The 18,277-nt window shown below is 37.5% G+C and overlaps 3 protein-coding genes across 4 annotated transcripts; 1 reads left to right on the plus strand and 2 right to left on the minus strand.

Annotated features, from left to right (window-relative positions):
* Positions 1-462: 462 nt before the first annotated feature.
* Positions 463-1,996, plus strand: LOC112089939. The gene is made up of 8 exons (XM_024160812.1): positions 463-554; positions 608-738; positions 850-900; positions 997-1,089; positions 1,174-1,223; positions 1,317-1,346; positions 1,443-1,505; positions 1,620-1,996. Exons 1-8 carry the CDS (start codon positions 463-465, stop codon positions 1,743-1,745), a joined length of 636 nt encoding a protein of 211 aa, XP_024016580.1. The 3' UTR covers positions 1,746-1,996.
* Positions 1,990-4,712, minus strand: LOC18026094 (plant intracellular Ras-group-related LRR protein 5). Of its 2 annotated transcripts, XM_024160694.1 has the most exons (4): positions 3,843-4,712; positions 2,609-3,522; positions 2,370-2,511; positions 1,990-2,270 (listed from the first exon to the last, which is right to left on the minus strand). In XM_024160694.1, exons 1-3 carry the CDS (start codon positions 4,411-4,413, stop codon positions 2,395-2,397), a joined length of 1,602 nt encoding a protein of 533 aa, XP_024016462.1. In that variant the 5' UTR covers positions 4,414-4,712; the 3' UTR covers positions 1,990-2,270; positions 2,370-2,394. The 2 variants fall into 2 exon arrangements, with proteins under 2 accessions (XP_024016462.1, XP_006409307.1); XM_006409244.2 differs by lacking the exon at positions 1,990-2,270 and having other exon boundaries at positions 2,305-2,511.
* Positions 4,713-12,333: 7,621 nt separating this feature from the next.
* LOC18026095 (MLO-like protein 7) lies at positions 12,334-15,311 on the minus strand. Its single transcript, XM_006409245.2, has 14 exons — positions 15,120-15,311; positions 14,970-15,027; positions 14,585-14,889; positions 14,433-14,493; positions 14,248-14,336; positions 14,086-14,160; positions 13,919-14,007; positions 13,783-13,832; positions 13,658-13,698; positions 13,402-13,575; positions 13,243-13,278; positions 13,096-13,163; positions 12,945-13,005; positions 12,334-12,826 (listed from the first exon to the last, which is right to left on the minus strand). Exons 1-14 carry the CDS (start codon positions 15,309-15,311, stop codon positions 12,518-12,520), a joined length of 1,608 nt encoding a protein of 535 aa, XP_006409308.1. The 3' UTR covers positions 12,334-12,517.
* Positions 15,312-18,277: the final 2,966 nt, after the last annotated feature.

Below are 18,277 nucleotides of genomic sequence, written 5' to 3' on the forward strand. Positions count from 1 at the left end.
TACAAATCGATTTGGGGACGTTGACTCTCTATATTTTGTCTCATTTTTATCCTTTTTATTAATTATTATGTTTTGAAATTGATTTACAAAATAATTAAATTTAGGCACGTTTTAAAACAGCTTACCGGAGTTTACTGTTTCGTCATGGCTCCGTTATTGTTCCGTTAGGTTCTCCGGGGGCGCAAAAAAATATTCAAGATTGAAGGTTTAAAGTGTTACCAAAATTAGATTACAAGTTTATTATGCTAACGGAAATCCCTTGAGGTTTAAAGTGCTACCTTTTTGATCCCTCAAAGTTTAAAATGCGATTTTCCCTTTAGCAATAATAACAAAAATATCCCACCACTTGGCGATCAAAACACAAGAGGTATATGGTTATATCTTTGTCCTTAGTAAGAAATTTCACTGTTATTCTCAAATTAAACATATGTAAATTCTGAATATCTCTAATTGCATCAATATATGCAAGAGTTCTGGTTTGATGAAATTGGTGATATCGATGGAGAATATGTTCTGAGTATATACTTAAACCGTGAAGCGAAAGGTGAGCCAGGGTTTTAAAACGAACCGGACCAAACCCGGTTTGTGTCTTTGGTTTATTGAAAAGCTTTCTGTATCTGTCCCAAATATGTACAATATCTGTATTTGTTTGCCTCTTCACTCATCACTCTTCACTATTCACTCTTCACTCTTCACTCAAAATCGAAACCGAAGAAAAAACTCGCACAGGATTTCTAGGTCTGCTCATTTTGTCATTCCCATCTCAAGTCAATGCCTTTTCTCTGTTTGTTTCATCTCTTTCCGTCCGATTTTGTTAAGAGGATTTCTACTGTTCGATTCTATTGTTAGGGTTTCTATTTCCGAGGAGTCAAGAAGATCATGAGCTCTTTTCTGTTAAAGGTTGCTCCTTTTTTGTTCTTGATTTCATCTTTTGTGCTTGATCTTGATATACCATGAGATGAGATTTCAAGAGGGTTTTTGTTTTCTTCTTCTTAGGAGAAGAATGGAGTATTCTGGAGAGGTTTGAAGGGATCAGCAATATTTGCTCTTGGATTCTACACTCGTATGTGGCTGTAAAGGATCTTTCGGGTCTTTGATTACTCTATGATTTGTATCTGATCTTTTGCTTTTTTTTTTTTGGAAAGAGGCTTAATTAAAGAGTCTTTTCCTCAGATGATGCTTTATTCCCTTATTCAAAAAGATTAGTTAAAGAAGGCGAACAGGTAAACAAAATATGGTGTATTTTTGAAAGGATATAGTTTACAGCTGATTTCTAATGTCTCCATCTGATTTTTCCTTCTTTTTTTTTTTTTCAGTTTTTGGCTGAAGTGAAGTCCGTAGCAAAGGTAAGCAAGAAATCGTATCATGCGTCTGAAAATTGTTTGATTTTGAAAAGAGACATAGTTATGGTCTTGTTGACCTGTGTCTTCTCATGGTTTCAGGCTCGTAAGGCTGATCTGGCTGAGATGAAAAAAAGTAATAAGATAATGGACGATCTAATGCAGGTAAAAGCAAGAAATGGTGTTAACGCATCTTAAGTTTGTTGATTTTGAAAAGAAAAACAAAAATCAAAGAGAGATATAGCTATGCTTGACCTGTAATTTCTTCTTATGTTACAGAAGGTTACGGCTCAAATCGCTAAGGTGGAAATAGCTAAGCTGGAAAAACTTAAGAAAGCCGATAGACGATACACTGTTGGAACGTGCTGTGAATCGCAGGAAGAATCTGTGTGGAGTTTCATATGAGGAAGTGGATCAGAAGAAACCATCTGATTTGGTGCATAGGATGAACACTGATGAAGGCAGATTATCAACTCTTTAATGACTAAGTAGCTGAAGGTTTTGACGACCTGGTCTTATTTAACTAACTTTTTAGGTGCTGGTAGTAATTAAATTGTTAATCCTTGAATAGAAATCAACTTTTGAGTACCATTGTGTAGTTTGTTTTGTTGTTACTGAGAGTTTTGGTACATCAAAAGAAACAAGAATTGAATTACATTTCAGCCACCAAAAAGCAGAAAGTTGCATCAAGAGAAACAAAGAATACAATCACTTTGAGATTAACAAATTGAGTTACATTTTCCTCCGGATACAGTCCTATAATCGAGGTATGAACAAAGACAAGTATACGGTCGTGGAAGAGTGATATGAAACTGTCTGAAGAATATGTGATTGTGAATAAAGAATGAATTGTGAACTGTCGTGGAGACCGCTGGATTCTTCTGTCCTGCCAACGGTTATAACAGAATTGCCTGAAACATGCAAATGAAATTGGGTTCTTTGTCTGGACTTTCATGTTGTTTGGACTTTCATGTTGTTTGGACTTTCATGATGATAAAAGGTCAGATTTTGTCAAAGACTGGTTTACAAGATGCTTCATGTTTCTCTGTGTTGTCTAGTTGGTGGACTTGCAGAAGAAGCAGATACTGTTGACCCAGCTCTTCTTTGGCTTAGTTCTTTGAGATTTGGTATTTCTTGCCTCCACGAGATCATTCATGAATTGAACTACGGCCTGAGAGGATGGCAAAAAGCATGAATCAATCATTTATGACTTACACAGACGAGAAACTCCAAAATCTAGACATGTCGAAGAAGGTTTAAGAGATTACCTGAGCGCCCTTTTCGGTTATCTCCCTTGGAAGTTCTTCAAGTGGATTTTGCTGTGTGTTAAGAACACGCAGCTGTGAAAGCTCTTTGAACGAGTAGGGAAGGAAACGGATCTGGTTATTGCTCATATCCATCTCTTCTAGCTTCTCAAGGTTGCCTATTAACCCCGGGAGTGATCTCAGGTTGGCGAAATTGTTCCCAATGTTCAGCTTAACAAGCGTTGTGGCATAACATAAGCTCTCTGGTACTGACTCAAGCTCGTTGAAACTCACATCTAGCTCTTTGAGGTTAGCCATGGAGGACATTGTTGTAGGTAACTGCCGAATGTTATTGTAGCGGACGGTCAAAATCTCTAAGGTGGTTATCTTCCCAACAGCTTCCGGAAGAGCTTTAAGTCTGTTGTAATCTGCACGTAGCTCCTTCAGAGAAGAACAACCTGAGATACTATGCGGAATCTCTTCGATATTATTTGTTTCCACATCGAGCTTCTTGAGGCTCACGAGAGAACCGATGGATTCAGGGAGTATAGAGAGGCTGTTAGAGCTCAAATCAAGTTCCTCGAGGTTTGTCAATCTACTAACTGCTGATGGCAGAGATGATAACTGATTTCCACTGAGATTTAGGTTGACCAAGTTCAGCAAATCTCCTATAGATTCAGGGAGCTGACCAATTCTATTCGAATGCAAATCGAGCCTCGTCAAGGAAACAAGCCCTCCTATGGTTTCCGGTAAAACCATGATGCAATTCTCAGACAGATCTAGCCTAACGAGACTCGATAACTTGCCTATAGAATCTGGAAGCCATTCGAGCTGATCCATCAGTTTGTGCTGCAGATTTAGCTCCTGAGTAGCTTTCTTGGCTGATACTTCAATCAAACTAGCAAGTTTTATGAGACTCATTTTCTCACTATCATTGCCTACACATAAATACATAACAATGATTACACTACAATTATAGACGATGTAATCACACATGAAAACACTAATACGAATCTTAAGTTCAGATTCTATCCAAAAGTTTAAACCTTTTATGGCCTACACATATATATAAACACATGAAAACACTATTATCAATCTTAAGCTCACTTTCTATCAAAAAGTTGAAACATTTCATGGCCTACACATATATATGATGGTTCCCACTCCGATCAGATTCCTAAGGAAAAGCAAAAGAATCATGAAAACGCTCTTCGAATCTGAAGATCAGATTCTATCTCAAGGTGGAATCGAAACTCACCGGCGACTTTCTTAACCTGAAGTGTTGAATCCAAAATCTGAGGCTTGCGAGGAGCTAAAAACCCGTCGCTGTAAAAGGAAGATTTGGGTTTCGTCACAAACGTATCGTCGCGCGTGAACATGTCCTTGGACTTGACAGGAGCCTGATCGGAATGATACAAGCTCGCCGGAGAATCAGAAGAAACAACCGAGCGAGATATAGCAGTGGAGCCATTGGAGGAAGGCGGAGAAGAAGCAATGCATTGGGAAGCTCTCTGAATCAAATCGTCGAACACAACGTGTACAGATTCCAGATCGAGTAGTTTCGTGGCTTCTCTCTTCTGTTCTTTGCTGTGGAAACGAACAAGGCCTCTCTTCATCTCTTGCAACACGTCGAAAAGCTCTTGAGGAACCTCGGGGCTTTTAATCTGTTTATCAATGGCTTCCAAGCGATTCCGATCGTCTTTTTCGACGTTCTGTATCAAAGAAGTTGCAGCTTCGATATCGTCGATCTCTGGTCTAGACGGTAAAGATCTATGGATTCTCATGATTTCTTCCACCACATGATTCCTCGAATCCAAACGTTTATCCATTTTCTACAAACCCAAATTCACCAATTTAGAAACTTTTGCTTCAAAAAGCGAGAGAAGAGATTAGATTGAGAGAGGAAAGAAGAAGAAGAAGAAGGATTTATGAAGAAACAAAAAAAATGATCTTGTTTAGCCTAACAATACAGCTGCTTCCATCATTCTCTCTCTCTGTCTCTGTCTATTATATTATCTCTCTGTCAAATTTCGCTTCCGATCTTGTTTTCTCTTTCGTCTTCTCAGTCTTCGTCAGTTCTTTCTTCTTCTCTTTCTCTCTCTCTCTCGACCTGCAAAAATAATCAATTTAATATAATTAGTAATACGTAAATCACCTTTTTGTTAAATAATACGTAAATCACCTTTCTCTTTCTTTCTTTTCTTCCGTCATTTTCAATTTACCTCACTGATAATGTTGTTAATATCAAGGAGCCACGTAAACAATATAATTAAGTATTATATAATATGGAGAGAAAAAAAAAACATGATCATATTTTATACAAATTACAAACCGAAGGAATCAAATAACCGAACCAAATTATGAAAAAACTACACCGAATAGCGTGAGGATCTTTAGAAACAGAAAGGCACAAGTAAATAAATTGATTCACTCTCTCTCTCTCTATATATCAGTTACCATCTATAAACTCGGCTTATGTCAGTATGTCACGTTCTTTCCACTTTCTTTCTCCTATTTTTTCTCTTCTTTTTTTTCTTCTTTTCAATTTCATAAACAAATGCCAGTTTTATAATGTATTTTATCAACCTATAGAATGATATAGTGACCGCAAATCCGTAATAATATAAACCACTAGATTATAAATTCTGTTGATGTCTATTTTTAATTGAACACAAATTATATTTCATAGATCAAAATTAATTTCTTTACAGTCACCATAAGTTTAATCTTTTTTTTTGTAACAAAATATGTTTAATCTTGTGTGTTCAAAAACTTATTGACAATAACTAATCCTATATAAAAAACATTATCAAAAAATAAAATTACTACATTCTTCAGCTATATCATTTTCTAGATTTGGCTGCGTTAAAGTTATAGGCCCCAGAGTTGATTAGAGTACAACAAAACAATTCATGTTCGTTGTGTGGTGCTGCATCTTGAACAATAATGAACATGGAAACTGAGTTCCAGTGGTCATAAAATCATAACTTTTACAGAAAATAACAAAATTATCATGGTCCCTTCGGGGTCCGGGGACATCAACAAAAAATATAAGATAATAAATTCGTTTTGCAATAATTAGTGTGATAATTGAGGAGGTTTTCGAGGGTATTATATAACATCGTCACGTGGACTGCACTTTCTCTGTTCTGTCAAATCCAAATCTACAAATTGGAGATCTTACCTGGCAAAACTGAGTCATCGATCATACCTACTTTGTAAGTGACTTAAAAACATGTTCTTCTTTTTAGTCCGATTTCTCAAATTATTTGGAAGTGATCATATGTGAATTTTATTTCAAATATATATTTGATGCATTAAAATACATTAGAGACCCCAACGATGATTAAGGAAATCAGTTTCTTTGATCGGAACACAACGATGATTAAGGAAATCAGTTTCTTTGATCGGAACACTTTCCGAATGCACATGTTGTATATGCTCAAATATTTTCGTTAATTTCCACATTAAACTATTAGTTGTAATTCTACAGATAACACTCTAATTAAACTCAACTAACAATATAATATTTGGAAAAAGTACAAAAGATCTTGATACAAATCTTATTTCATAAGCCTTTTACCCAAAAAAAAAGAAGAAGATCTTATTACATGTTTTCATCGAGTTTCAGTGAAACCCTATTGCAACAAGTTTGAAACCCTAATTCCTTACTTATTGACCAAGAAACATAGAAGTAACACAAACAAAGCGACGGAAATAATATATGGCAAACTCTCAGATGAGGATCGATGATATCATCGATTAAACACTTCATCTGCATGCAGCCGTGAATCTTCTGGTTAATATGCATTCTAAAAGCAGATTCATCATCATGATTCATGGATTACGTACGAGACTCTCGTACGAAGAACTTCAATAAAAACTTGGGCCTTGATTCAAGTGATTAAGTCAAGAACAAACTCTGTTTATAAAGAATAACTCTTTTTATTATGTTTAGAAAATCTCTCAAAATTAAACACCAAAGTATGTATCTCTCATTGATGTAATTTCATCAATGACTTACATATATATAGTGTTAGGACAACTTCCCTAAACACTTTTTCTTTTTTTTATTAGAACTAGATAATTCCTAATCTAATAAGAAAATATTCCAAAACCCTATCTAATTAATTTAACCGACTTGTTAAGCAATATGGGCTTTGGCCTTGATGTCGATGCTTACTCAACATTCTCCCTCTTAAGCTTCGACTTGATCTTGGACATGTTTTGGACTCCTATTAAGCTTCTCATTTCGTTGAACTTGATCTTCGCCAGGGCCTTAGTAAGAATTCAGCATTCTGCTCAACTCCCGGCACATGCTCCACATCGACTAACTCCTTCTCAATGCACTCTCGTATAAAATGGTAGCGTTTATGAATATGCTTGCTCTTACCATGAAATACTGGGTTCTTGGTGAGTGCCATTGCTGACTTGTTGTCGACCTTGATGACAATATGCTCAGTCTTCCACCCTGTGATCTCGCTCAAAAGTTCTTGAAGCCAAATAGCTTGTTTAGCCGCCTCTGTTGCTTCCATGAACTCAGCTTCGCACGAAGACAGAGCCACTGTGTCCTGCTTTTGCGAACACCAAGTGATTGGTGAGGAACCAAAGTAGAATATATGTCCGGTGGTGCTTCTTCCATCATCCGGATCCACATTGTGGCTGTTGTCACTAAAACCAACGATCTTCTTTGTTCCTCCATGACAGAACTTCAAGCCAAACGTGACTGTCCTTTTAAGATACTGTAGAATGTGCTTCATGATGTTGCCATGCGACTTGCGAGGACTCTGCATATACCTGCTAGCAACTCCAACAGAAAAAGCCAAGTCTGGTCGCGTGTGTAACAGATACCTTAAGCACCCTACATTCCTTCTATAACACGTATGATCGATTTCTTCTTCTTCTTGAGCCTTTGAAACCTTTAATCCGAATTCCATGGGTATTAAAGTCGGATTGCAGGTCTCTAAGCCCGACTCTGCTAAGATCCTTCGTGCATAGCCTTCTTGCTTGATTTCGATTCCATCCTTCCCTTGATGAACCTCGATGCCAAGGTAATAAGTCAGCATTCCAAGGTCTGACATCTCGAACTTAGTTGCCATTCCTGTCTTGAATTCACTTATGACCTTCAGAGTGTTGCCTGTGACAAACAAATCATCCACATATATAGCAACAATCAATAATGATCCTCCTTCTTCTCTGCGATACACTGAGCTTTCCTTGGAGCATCTAATGAACTTCATTCCTCTCAGGATTTGATCTAACTTCGTGTTCCAAGCTCGAGGAGCTTGCCTTAGACCGTATAAAGCTTTTGAAAGCTTGTATACCTTCTGTTCTTGCCCTTTTATCTCAAATCGTTCAGGCTGTTCAACATATACGTCTTCTTTTAATTCTCCATGTAAGAATGCTGTCTTCACGTCTAAGTGATGAATCTCCCATCCATGTGATGCTGCCAATGCTATCAATAGTCTTATGGTTTCTAATCTTGTAACTGGTGCAAATACCTCATCAAAATCGATGCCTGATTCTTGTACATATCCTTTAGCCACAAGTCTCGCCTTATACTTGTTGATAGTACCATCTGCATTCTTCTTGATCTTAAAAACCTACTTGAGACCAATGATCTTTGCTTCCCTTGGTTTGTCGATTAAAAAACATGTCTTGTTTTTGTTGATAGACTCTATCTCCTCTCTACATGCTTGCCTCCACTTTAATGAACCTTTCGCGTCCTTAAAGTTCCTTGGTTCATCATCTATTGAGAGTAGCAGTCTCTCACACTCAATCTCTGCTTGTAAGACAGAGTCATCCAGATACCCTGGCTTGCGTATCGGACGAGATGATCTTCGAAGCGACTGTTCTGTATCAGCTTTGTTAGGTGGATCTTCTTCTGCATTATGATCTGCTTCAAGTTCGTTGGTGTCGCTCGACACCGCTGATGGTGTCGCTCGACACTCTTGTTCATTAGTGTCGTTCGACACTGCTGTTGGTGTCGCTTGACGCTCTTCAATTCCTTCACCTTCAGCATCATAACCGATTACTGCAGGTCCTTCTCCTGCATCAATAACTTCACCCCATCTCATCTGAAACATCCCTGGATCCCTTCCTGATCCATCTCTTGGCTTGTTCCAGTTCCAGCCTGCCTTTTCATCGAAAACCACATCTCGGCTCACTACAATTCTCCTTGTCTCTGGATTATAGAGTCTGTACGCCTTGGATCCTGGCTCAATCCCAAGGTGTACGAGCATCTGTGATCTATCATCCAACTTCTTAAGATTTGCAGCTTCCACCTTTGAGTATGCAAGACACCCAAATACTCATAGATGCCCTAAACTTGGTTTCTTCTCTCACAAGAATTCATAAGGAGTCATGTTCTTAAGAGCTCTTGTAGGTACTCTGTTGATTACATATGTGGCGTGTCGAACTGCTTCTCCCCACAAGTAGTTAGGTACCTTCATAGCCTTAAGACTGCTTCTAGTCATCTCCATTAGAGTTCGGTTTCTCCTCTCTACAACACCGTTTTGTTGTGGTGTGTAAGGAGCTGTGAGATGCCTCTTGATCCCCTTTGATTCGCAGAACTCATAGAACTCCCTTGAGGTAAACTCTCCTCCTCTGTCTGTTCTAAGAGTCAATACTGCTCTTCCAAGCTCCTTTTCAACTAGCTCTTTGAACACCTTGAACCTCCCAAACGCCTCACTCTTCTCCTTTAACAAGATCGACCACATGTATCTTGTAAAGTCATCTATGATAACAAATATGTATTTGTTACCTGTGATGGTTGGTGGCGAAATCGGACCACACAGATCTGCGTGTAGAAGTTCCAATGATCTTGAAGCTCTGAACATTGTTGTCTTAGGGAAACCTTGTCGAGTATGTTTTCCGACTAAACATGACTCACACAATCCCTTTTCATCTCGAATCTGTGGTAGATCATAGGCCATCTCCTGTTGTGACATAGCTTTCATGGTCTTAAAGCTTATATGTCCCAACCTTGCATGCCATCTCCAAGTCTCATCCTCTATCCTTGTGTTTAGACATATCGGCTTTCCAATCTTCAGGTTGACTTTGTAAAGTCTGTTGGGCGACCGTATGACCTTCACCAAGAGTCTTCCACTTGGATCATGGAGAGTCAAGTAATCCTGCCTCATTCTGACATCACATCCGGCTTCAATAGCTTGCCCCAGACTCAGAATGTTGCTATTCAGTTCGGGTATATAGTAGATATCTGATACGAGATCTGCTCATCCGTTTTGCTTTGAAACAGAGTCGATCCTTTTCCAGTATTCCCACGCACAAGCCTTCTCCAAACTTCACTTTGCCCCTTATGTTTTCGTTGAGCTCAGAGAAGAATGCCTTGTTGCCCGTCATGTGATTACTTGCTCCATTATCTAGATACCAAAGTCCTTCTTCACCTCCTTTGTTTTCATAGTTCTTTGGTATTAGATTCTCCTCATTCAAAAACACCAGCTCATGCATATAAAGTGCTTCATCAGCTTCTTCTGTCTCCACTTTATTTGCCTCCTGTGTCTTTTGTGGTCGTTCAGGACAGGAAGATGCAAAGTGTCCAGCTTTATCACATCGATAACAAATCACCTTGGACCGATCCTTCTTGTCATTTGGTTGGTTCTGATTTGTTGATCGATCTTGTGAGCTAGACCCTCCTCTGCCTCGTCCTCTGTTTCCTCTGCCTCCTCTGCCATGTCCTCTCCCTCTCGAACTGGAACTACTTTGCTCCGAGTTTGCGTATAGCAGCTTCCCTTGCGTATCTCCTTGATTATCCTCATCGCGAATCTTTTCCTCATACGCCTTAAGCCTTCCTACTATATCTTCGTAACTCGTCGTCTTTAGATCCAACACCTGCTCGAGAGAGGCGATGATGTGAATGAACTTGCTCCTTGGCAAACTGTTGAGAAACTTCGTCACAAGCTTTGATTCATCGATGGTTTACCCTAGAGAAGCCGATTTTGAGGCTAGCTCAGATAACTTCCCTGCGAAGTCATCTATCTTGTCCGTCTCGTTCATCTTGATTCTCTCGAAATCGGACATTAGGGTTTGAAGCCTTGCTTCCTTGACACGATCAGCTCCTAGGTTGCGTGATTTGATCGCATCCCATATCCCTTTAGGAGATCCTTGTTCGCCGACTTGCAAAATAAGAACTTTCGGGATAGATTGAAAGAGAAGCCCTGTTGTGATATCATTCTTGTTGGAATCGGTTGAACCAGGTTCGATCGTCTCCCACACCTTATGGATGTGCAGTAGAACTCTCATCCTCATAGCCCACACCGTGTAATTCGTCGCGTTTAGCATATGGCACTGGATCGCAGAAGGAACGCTCTCCTTCGCGTTAGGGTTAGGGTTTGCAATGATATCTCCCATGCTTGGATATATCGCAGGTCTCAAGCTTCGCCTTAAGCTCTGATACCAATTCAAGTGATTAAGTCAAGAACAAACTCTGTTTATAATTAAAGAATAACTCTCTTTATTATGTTTAGAAAATCTCTCAAAACTAAACACCAAGTATGTATCTCTCATTGATGCAACTTCATCAATGACTTACATATATATAGTGTTAGGATAATTTTCCTAAATACTTTTTCTTTTTTCTATTAGAACTAGATAACTCCTAATCTAATAAGGAAATATTCCAAAATCCTATCTAATTAACTTAACCGACTTGTTAAGCAATATGGGCTTTGGCCTTGATGTCGATGCTTACTCAACATTGATAAGGCGGCGGCGTCCATGAAGGCGGAAGAGAATCAACGTCAACCTCGGGCTCATCAAATCTGCTAAACAAGATATCGAGACGTGCCCTATCAGCTTTCTCAACCTCATCAAAAGTCAAACGATGGTGTTGTTGCTTCTCCACGTTCTCCTGAACACGGTCAAGACGGATTCGTGCAGAAGAAGAAAGAGCGGAGTGATTGGTGAAGAGCAAGAGGATTATGATGCAGATGATCTTGAAGCTGATTCTACAAGTATTCGCCATTGTCGAAGAGAATCTCGATCGGGGTTTTAGAGTTTTTGCAACAGTTTTTTGTTTGTTTGTTTAAGGTTCGAAAAGCTTATTGTAGACTTTAGTTTGTGGTTTTTGCGTCTGTGTAATTGTTTATATAGAACTCAGGTCCTCAATTTGTTTTCCTTATTTACTTAAGGAAATTAACAAAATCCTGATTTACTTATGGGAAAAAGAAAAGATTTCGTGTATAAATTTTGGAATGGGTTTTATCTTCTCTTAATTAAATTATCAACTATAAAATGCACTCTCGAGGCGTATATGTATATTTAATAGATTAGATTATACTTTTCTATTGTATATCGAAAACAAAATATGAATGTAGACTATGTACAGTTATGAGTTTTATTGGCTAACCATAAAAATATGAGCAAAAAAAACAAAATTAATAATAAAAGAACATAATTTTGTAAGATTAGTACGGATATTTTTAATTTTTTCTTACAAATATACATGGTTCAGTTTTTTTTTCTTTCAAATATAACACTTCAAAATCAAATTTGTGTTATTCTGATTAACTTTTTAGTTGTAAGAATGTGTGAAAATAAACTGGATATATATGATATCCAGTCTTTTGAGTTTTGACCACCAACAGAGGATTTAGGTGTCATAAATTCAATATTTTCTTACACCGTAATGTACATTTACCATTTATCCAAAAAAATAAAAGAACAAAAATTATGATCAAGAAGGCTAAACAATTGACACCATAATGACCAATGTTTTCATTGTTGTACCATTTTTTGTTCGCGATATATATACCATATTGCAGCACAAAGGTAATATAAATAAGTCTATTGGCTAATCAGTAGAAACATGTAAAACCCTCATAGGACCATTGTTTTCACTCTTCTCACAAATACCGGTTACTAATCGACATAGTTTCCTTCCAAGATTTTAAGTAATAACAAAACAAAAAGCAGCTAAGATTGGTGGAATTGCCTCTGCCGTTCTTGAAACCTTTCAGTAGCATCCTCTGCTCCAGCTTCAAGATCAGACATATCGTCTTCTTCTTCTTGTTGTTGTTTGTGGTATATGGTGTTAGAAGAGTGGCCAGTGGTCTTGGAACGGTGAAGAGTGGTTCCAGAGATGCTGAAACTCCCCGACCCACCAAGTGTCTTGCTCGGTAGCTTCCTCGCTTTGCCTTTCTTCATTTTGATGTCTTTGTGCCACTTCTTCAATGCCTTTGCCATTTGCTCATCAAACACTGCTTTCTTCATGTGTGAACCCATCTTCTCACACATCAAACACAACATTTCATCAGCATTTCTTTCTTTTCTTTCATTCAAAACTCCTCTCATTATGAGATCATTTGGCTAGAATATCGAAAACTGTTGTTTACAAGTTTACCTGAGTCACAAGTGCGTATAACGGGAGAGTGATGTAGCTGCATAAGATCAAAGCTCCTAGGCTGCATAGACATACATACATCCTCATATTTTATTTATACCTTTTCATCCATTCTAAGATGCATAATGATGGTTTTGAATAAGCTTTTTACCATAGAAAGAGTTTGATGATTACAAGATTGAAATCTTTGTGGAAGCATGATTTTAATCCAAAAGAATACTGCAAAGGCCAATTTATATGAGTTACTAAGTAATATCATTTCTCAAACTAAGAACAGATGCTTCTTTCTTTTTTTTACCCATATCCAGAAGAAGTGTGTTATCTGGAAAGCATTCTGCATAACACAGAGGAAATGAAATAACGATTAAAGAGAAACATTATACAACAACACATAAATCTGCAAATAAATGATATTTCACGATGAATTCAAGCAGAAGAAGTCATATTTTATTATTACCTGAAATAAGGAAAAGTGGATAAGATGAAGAAGCAGTTGAGGACAATCGAACCAAAAGTATCGATCTGAACCTTGCACTAGAGGCATCCCTTGAACTACTGCGTGTGTCTCTGCGATTTCTAGCGCCATTGTTGCCATAATCGCTTGAAGCTTTGTTCCTACAGCTAGTATTATCTGCAAAAAAAAAAGACTTATATTCTTAAAATAAAAAACTTCCAAGAAGATTTGTTTAGTCAAATGAGTGAGATTATCTTACAAGCACAGGAGGTATTGATGCCCAAAACAGTGTTCTCCATCCTAGAAAGTGAACAGAAACATTTCAGTATATCAAAATGATCAATTGAATCTTAAGTAAAAGAGAGAGGAATAGATATAGCTTACCATTAACATTAAACAGCAAGAAGATCACAAATGATGCCCAAAGAATTGGACTGCAGAGCAAAACAAAACACGTTATAAGACCGGATAAAGAAGCAAAAAACTTTCATTTGTATTTGAAGATTGGGTTGTGTTGTACCTTATTCCAACTATTAACTTGAAATCATCCTCTAGAGATCTTTTGATATATCTCTGGAAGTTGAACTTTCTTCCCGGGGCTAAATGAGCCTGAATAAATTTACAAGAATCACACATCAAGAAAGAATTTGAAAGAAGAAAAGAGAGAGATGGATGATTTTGGCTCACAGAGATGAATCCATGGCGTAGAGTCAAGTAATCGGTTCTTCCCACGGATACAAAGAACTGCCTTAAGAAGCATCCCTGTAACATTCTTTCTTTTCTGAGACTCAAAATAATGAAATCAAGAACGTTTGATGCAATTGGAAGAAAAGAAAATGTTTTATTTACCACGTAAAAGAAGAAAGGAATTGTCGTCCAGAAACTTGTATAAGATTTCACAAAAGAAGTCTCATGAGTGAGCCTAAGTCTTGAATGATCTGCACCACACACAAAAAAAAAAAAAAGTTAAGTCTTAAAGACATTAAAAAACTAAAACCTCAGGGGTTTAAAACAGAATCTGATTAACAAGATACCAATAGAGAACTCGTAATCATGAGATAATGTCTCTTGCTCCCACTTTTTCCATCCACGGATCTGCCATAAAGCCATTACAAAATTACTAAATGAAGCATTTTTTTCACTCCATTAAACACTGATTTTGATCAAAAACTAGATTTGTTTGTACCTTGAGTCTGCTAAGCATCATGGTGATTAAACTATAAAGAATATGAAAGATAGCCAAGAAGAACAACAAGATGTGAAGTTGGTGCAAGCCTTTCAAAGTTATGAGTGGCTCGGATCCGATTTTGCAATTCACATATATATCACCAGCAGCCAAAAGATGTCTGCTAAGAGATGGAGCGAGAGTCTTTGCGTTTTCAAATGGACAAGGTAACATAGAGAGTGCAGCTTTTGAAGGAACGCAGATCTTGAGAATGTATGTTTCTCCAAAGGTGAGTAACAAGGAAATGAATCCAAGAGTCATCAGCTCTGCATAATCAATCACCATTTCCTCTAAGGCTTGAGAAAAAAACAAATCAAGCTTTGACACAATAGCAATCATTACTTACCAGCTTTGATTTTCTCTAAGGCTTCAAGGAGAGAGTTTTTATGCTTCTTCCATAACCACTGAGAGAAACGAATTAAAGATGGTTCAGACCTTGATTATTTGAACAACAACACTTACAAGAAAATGAATAATTAAGAAGAAGAAAGCAGACGTTGGCGAGTCTTTGAAGACCCTTTTCGAGGAGATGGGATATAAGGATGAGAAATGTGCAGACGACGGCGACGGCCCAAGTTGGTGTCTGAGAGAGTGTTTTCTCGCTGGAGGGAGCTCCAGTAGCGGTAGCTCCGCCGTGGAGCACAAGGAACCATAACAAAGATCTCTGACTCTTGCTTCTTGTGATCATGAGGGAAGGGAGAGGTAGAGAGAGAGAAGATACAACTAACGTAGAGTTTAAAACTTATGTTAGTGCTTCTTAATTACTATGTTGTGCAACGTAAGTTATACTTGTATTCAGATAAAGAATTGGTTTTCATTTGACTATATTTATTGTGAGATTAATTAGAACCACAATAAAAGTATATGTTTATGTAATTTTGCTCATTTAAAAAGAAATCTCATAAATTAAAGAATAAATTGTGTATGTTCTCATCAAGATGTTGTAGTTCTGTGTTGACAGAAAACAAATGTGTAGTTCAGTTTTGTAACTCATCCCTTTAGTTAGTGGAAGTTACTTTAGAGATAAGTTAATGCAAAATATTAATACATTTGACTACATATTTGCTTTTTGATAACCATATTTTTTCAAACACATGCTATTACCAAAGACACAAGATATGATCAAAACAAGTGAATACAAGATGTGGTTTGACACAAGATATGATCAAAACAAGTGAATACAAGATATGGTTTGTACTTTAGTTGTTTGTAATAATGTTGTACCCATGTCATAATGGGGACTCAGTTGATAATTAGTAGGCGATAATCAATTGAAAATTGTTGAGAAACTAAGAAAGTAACCAACATCTTTAAAAAAAAACAGAGCTTCCTATGTTAGATGGTAAATTGCCTTATGTTGTAATTTAGTTTCATGAACTGCTTTTTCTTTGAAATATGATGATGATAACTTTATTTGATGATTACTAGGTGAAACTCTCTAATAAATTTTGAATTTCAAACTCTCCTTGTAGATCGAAAACATGTGGCGGATGGAGATGGCTTAACACACGTGGTTGTAAAGAGTAACCAGAAGAAGAGTTCTCTCCTCAGGAATTCAGAATTCGACTAAGATAATTATAAGAATTGTTCAATTAGATTTTCTAGTATTGTTTTGTGTTTGATCTAAATATCTTTTTGTGATGGATAAAACAGAGGAATTGATGCATCCAAAATGAAAATGTCTCATGGGAATGAAGCAAAAGAAAAAATCTGTGAAATTGTTCAAAACAAGTCTCAAAGTTGAAGTTTATGGAAGTGATCGTTATGGTTGATTATTAGCAAACGTTTTACTGTGAGAACATGTTTGTTCTGGTAAGTGTTAATTTTTTCTTATTTATTGTATTTTCTGTTACATATTTTTATATAGGTTATCTCTGTGTAGGAGTTGATGTTAGGCATTGGCCTCGCTTGGCACTACAAAGCATACGACAGCTTGCAAGATCTTTGGAGCTTTGTTTTAGGCAATGAATTTTCTGACTTTTGGAGATGAGAAGGACTAATTCACCCACTTAAGTTGAAGCTTATTCCGAGATAACCAGAAATGATATTAAAAAATTCTTGGAAAAGTATATTTTTTTTTGTATTTCTTGGAAAATAAAGCCAAGAGCTTGGGAGCGTTTTTTTTAGATCAGGATGGTCAATCTAATAATAGTATCTCTTAAGGTTTATCGAATTCACGAATAGAGAACTGGAGTTTCATCCAAATTTACTGGCGTTTCTTTCTTCTATATTCTGAAAAACCTTTCGAAGAACAAGATCGCTATCCTCGAAAAAACAACCACATACTTTCTTATTGTAATATCGAGCTGCCATGTGCTGGTAATTCTGAATTTGGAGTAATGTTTGGTCGCGCTGTTCTTCAAGTTCGTCATATTTTATGAAGAGCATTTGATCATTGAGTTTGATATTTTGAGTGAGCATTGTACATCTGATGGTTGGAATTTCGATCTCAGCCAGGCAGAGACTTCCATTCCATAGCTGGAATTGACTGGTGTTATTTAAAAAAAAATAGCGTGAAAAAAACTTTAACGGCTACCGTACTCTGAGCGAGTGCAACTTCGTCTTTAGACTTGGTGCTGGACATCAACATCTCGAACCCCACACGGCCACACGGGTGCGCGAAAAACTCGTCCAGACTTCTGATCAGCTCCACGTGTTCGAATACGATTTTGGACCTATGGTTTGTGGGGGATAAGACTGCTCCGGTGATAGCGAGGCAGGCGTATTTCAGCCTGATTTCGCGGTCGACGACAGTCCTTTTTTTCAACATCTTGACTGCCAGGTCGATGCTACATGCTTTTAGATTTCCAAACAAATCGGGCCAATAGGGTTTCACCAGGACGGGGTTTCTCTTTTTCTTCTTCTGCTTCCTCGGATATTTTCCACACGGCAAACCGGTGACTATCGCAAATTCCCTAAGAGAAACCCTAACCGATTTCCCGGCGAACAGAATCCATATTTCGTATTTTTTGCTAACCTTTAGCAGCCGCGTGATGATAAAATGTCTGAAACTGCCGGAAAGTGCAGGCTTCTCCGCTGTCGCAATAAGTTTCCCAAATGGCGATTTTTTTAGGAAATCTCTCTCCTCTTCGTCCAAGGCGCTCAGAATGTTGTTGATGGCCTTAGATTTGTGATAGCAGTTTATCCTCTCGCCGATTGGTTCTTCGCCAGCTGCAAAAATCCTCTCCAGTAAGGATGGTTCCATCTTTGGTTTTGTCTCTCCGTTGGTTTACAGATGCGTAGTACACTCTGTGCGGCAAAAATAAAAAAGGTGCTCTCTCTGAACCGTCGACTCGGTTGGACGCAAAATACACACCTTTTGACCGGAAAGATGTTTGGTTTAAATAGTGAGATGTATTGATTGCACATATTATATTAATATTTTATTCGTCCACAATCTGACAAATTATTTACATAGGTCATAGTTATGCTTCTAGATATATAGGGGCTAATGTGTATTAACAAAAAAGTAACAGTATCCAATTCTGTCCTTGGTTATTTTTGCAAATACTTATGGTAAGGATAGTTATTTGTTATAATTATTCTTTTTTTTTATTTTTTTTAAAGGAAGATATTGAGAAATTTGGAAAGAGCAAAATAAAAACCTGACACGGAGTAAGCACTTTGCCTTTTAAGTAACTAACATTTCTAATA

Source organism: Eutrema salsugineum, unplaced genomic scaffold (assembly GCF_000478725.1).
Source record: "Eutrema salsugineum unplaced genomic scaffold, Eutsalg1_0 scaffold_11, whole genome shotgun sequence".
Classification (NCBI taxonomy): Eukaryota; Viridiplantae; Streptophyta; class Magnoliopsida; order Brassicales; family Brassicaceae; genus Eutrema; species Eutrema salsugineum.

What these genes read in the sequence shown, in the direction of transcription:
- LOC112089939 (XM_024160812.1), top strand. Translation starts at nt 463, where the DNA reads ATGCAAGAGTTCTGGTTTGATGAAATTGGTGATATCGATGGAGAATAT. An exon ending in GAAGCGAAAGGTGAGCCAGG is followed by an intron (nt 555 to 607) that starts GTTTTAAAACGA and finishes TTTATTGAAAAG; the next exon opens with CTTTCTGTATCTGTCCCAAA. An exon ending in TAGTTAAAGAAGGCGAACAG is followed by an intron (nt 1,224 to 1,316) that starts GTAAACAAAATA and finishes TTTTTTTTTCAG; the next exon opens with TTTTTGGCTGAAGTGAAGTC.
- LOC18026094 (XM_024160694.1), bottom strand. Translation starts at nt 4,413, where the DNA reads ATGGATAAACGTTTGGATTCGAGGAATCATGTGGTGGAAGAAATCATG. An exon ending in TCAGGTTAAGAAAGTCGCCG is followed by an intron (nt 3,523 to 3,842) that starts GTGAGTTTCGAT and finishes ATTTATGTGTAG; the next exon opens with GCAATGATAGTGAGAAAATG. An exon ending in TAACCGAAAAGGGCGCTCAG is followed by an intron (nt 2,512 to 2,608) that starts GTAATCTCTTAA and finishes CCATCCTCTCAG; the next exon opens with GCCGTAGTTCAATTCATGAA.
- LOC18026095 (XM_006409245.2), bottom strand. Translation starts at nt 15,311, where the DNA reads ATGATCACAAGAAGCAAGAGTCAGAGATCTTTGTTATGGTTCCTTGTG. An exon ending in ATCATCAAACTCTTTCTATG is followed by an intron (nt 13,006 to 13,095) that starts GTAAAAAGCTTA and finishes ATGTCTATGCAG; the next exon opens with CCTAGGAGCTTTGATCTTAT. An exon ending in TATACGCACTTGTGACTCAG is followed by an intron (nt 12,827 to 12,944) that starts GTAAACTTGTAA and finishes ATGTGTGAGAAG; the next exon opens with ATGGGTTCACACATGAAGAA.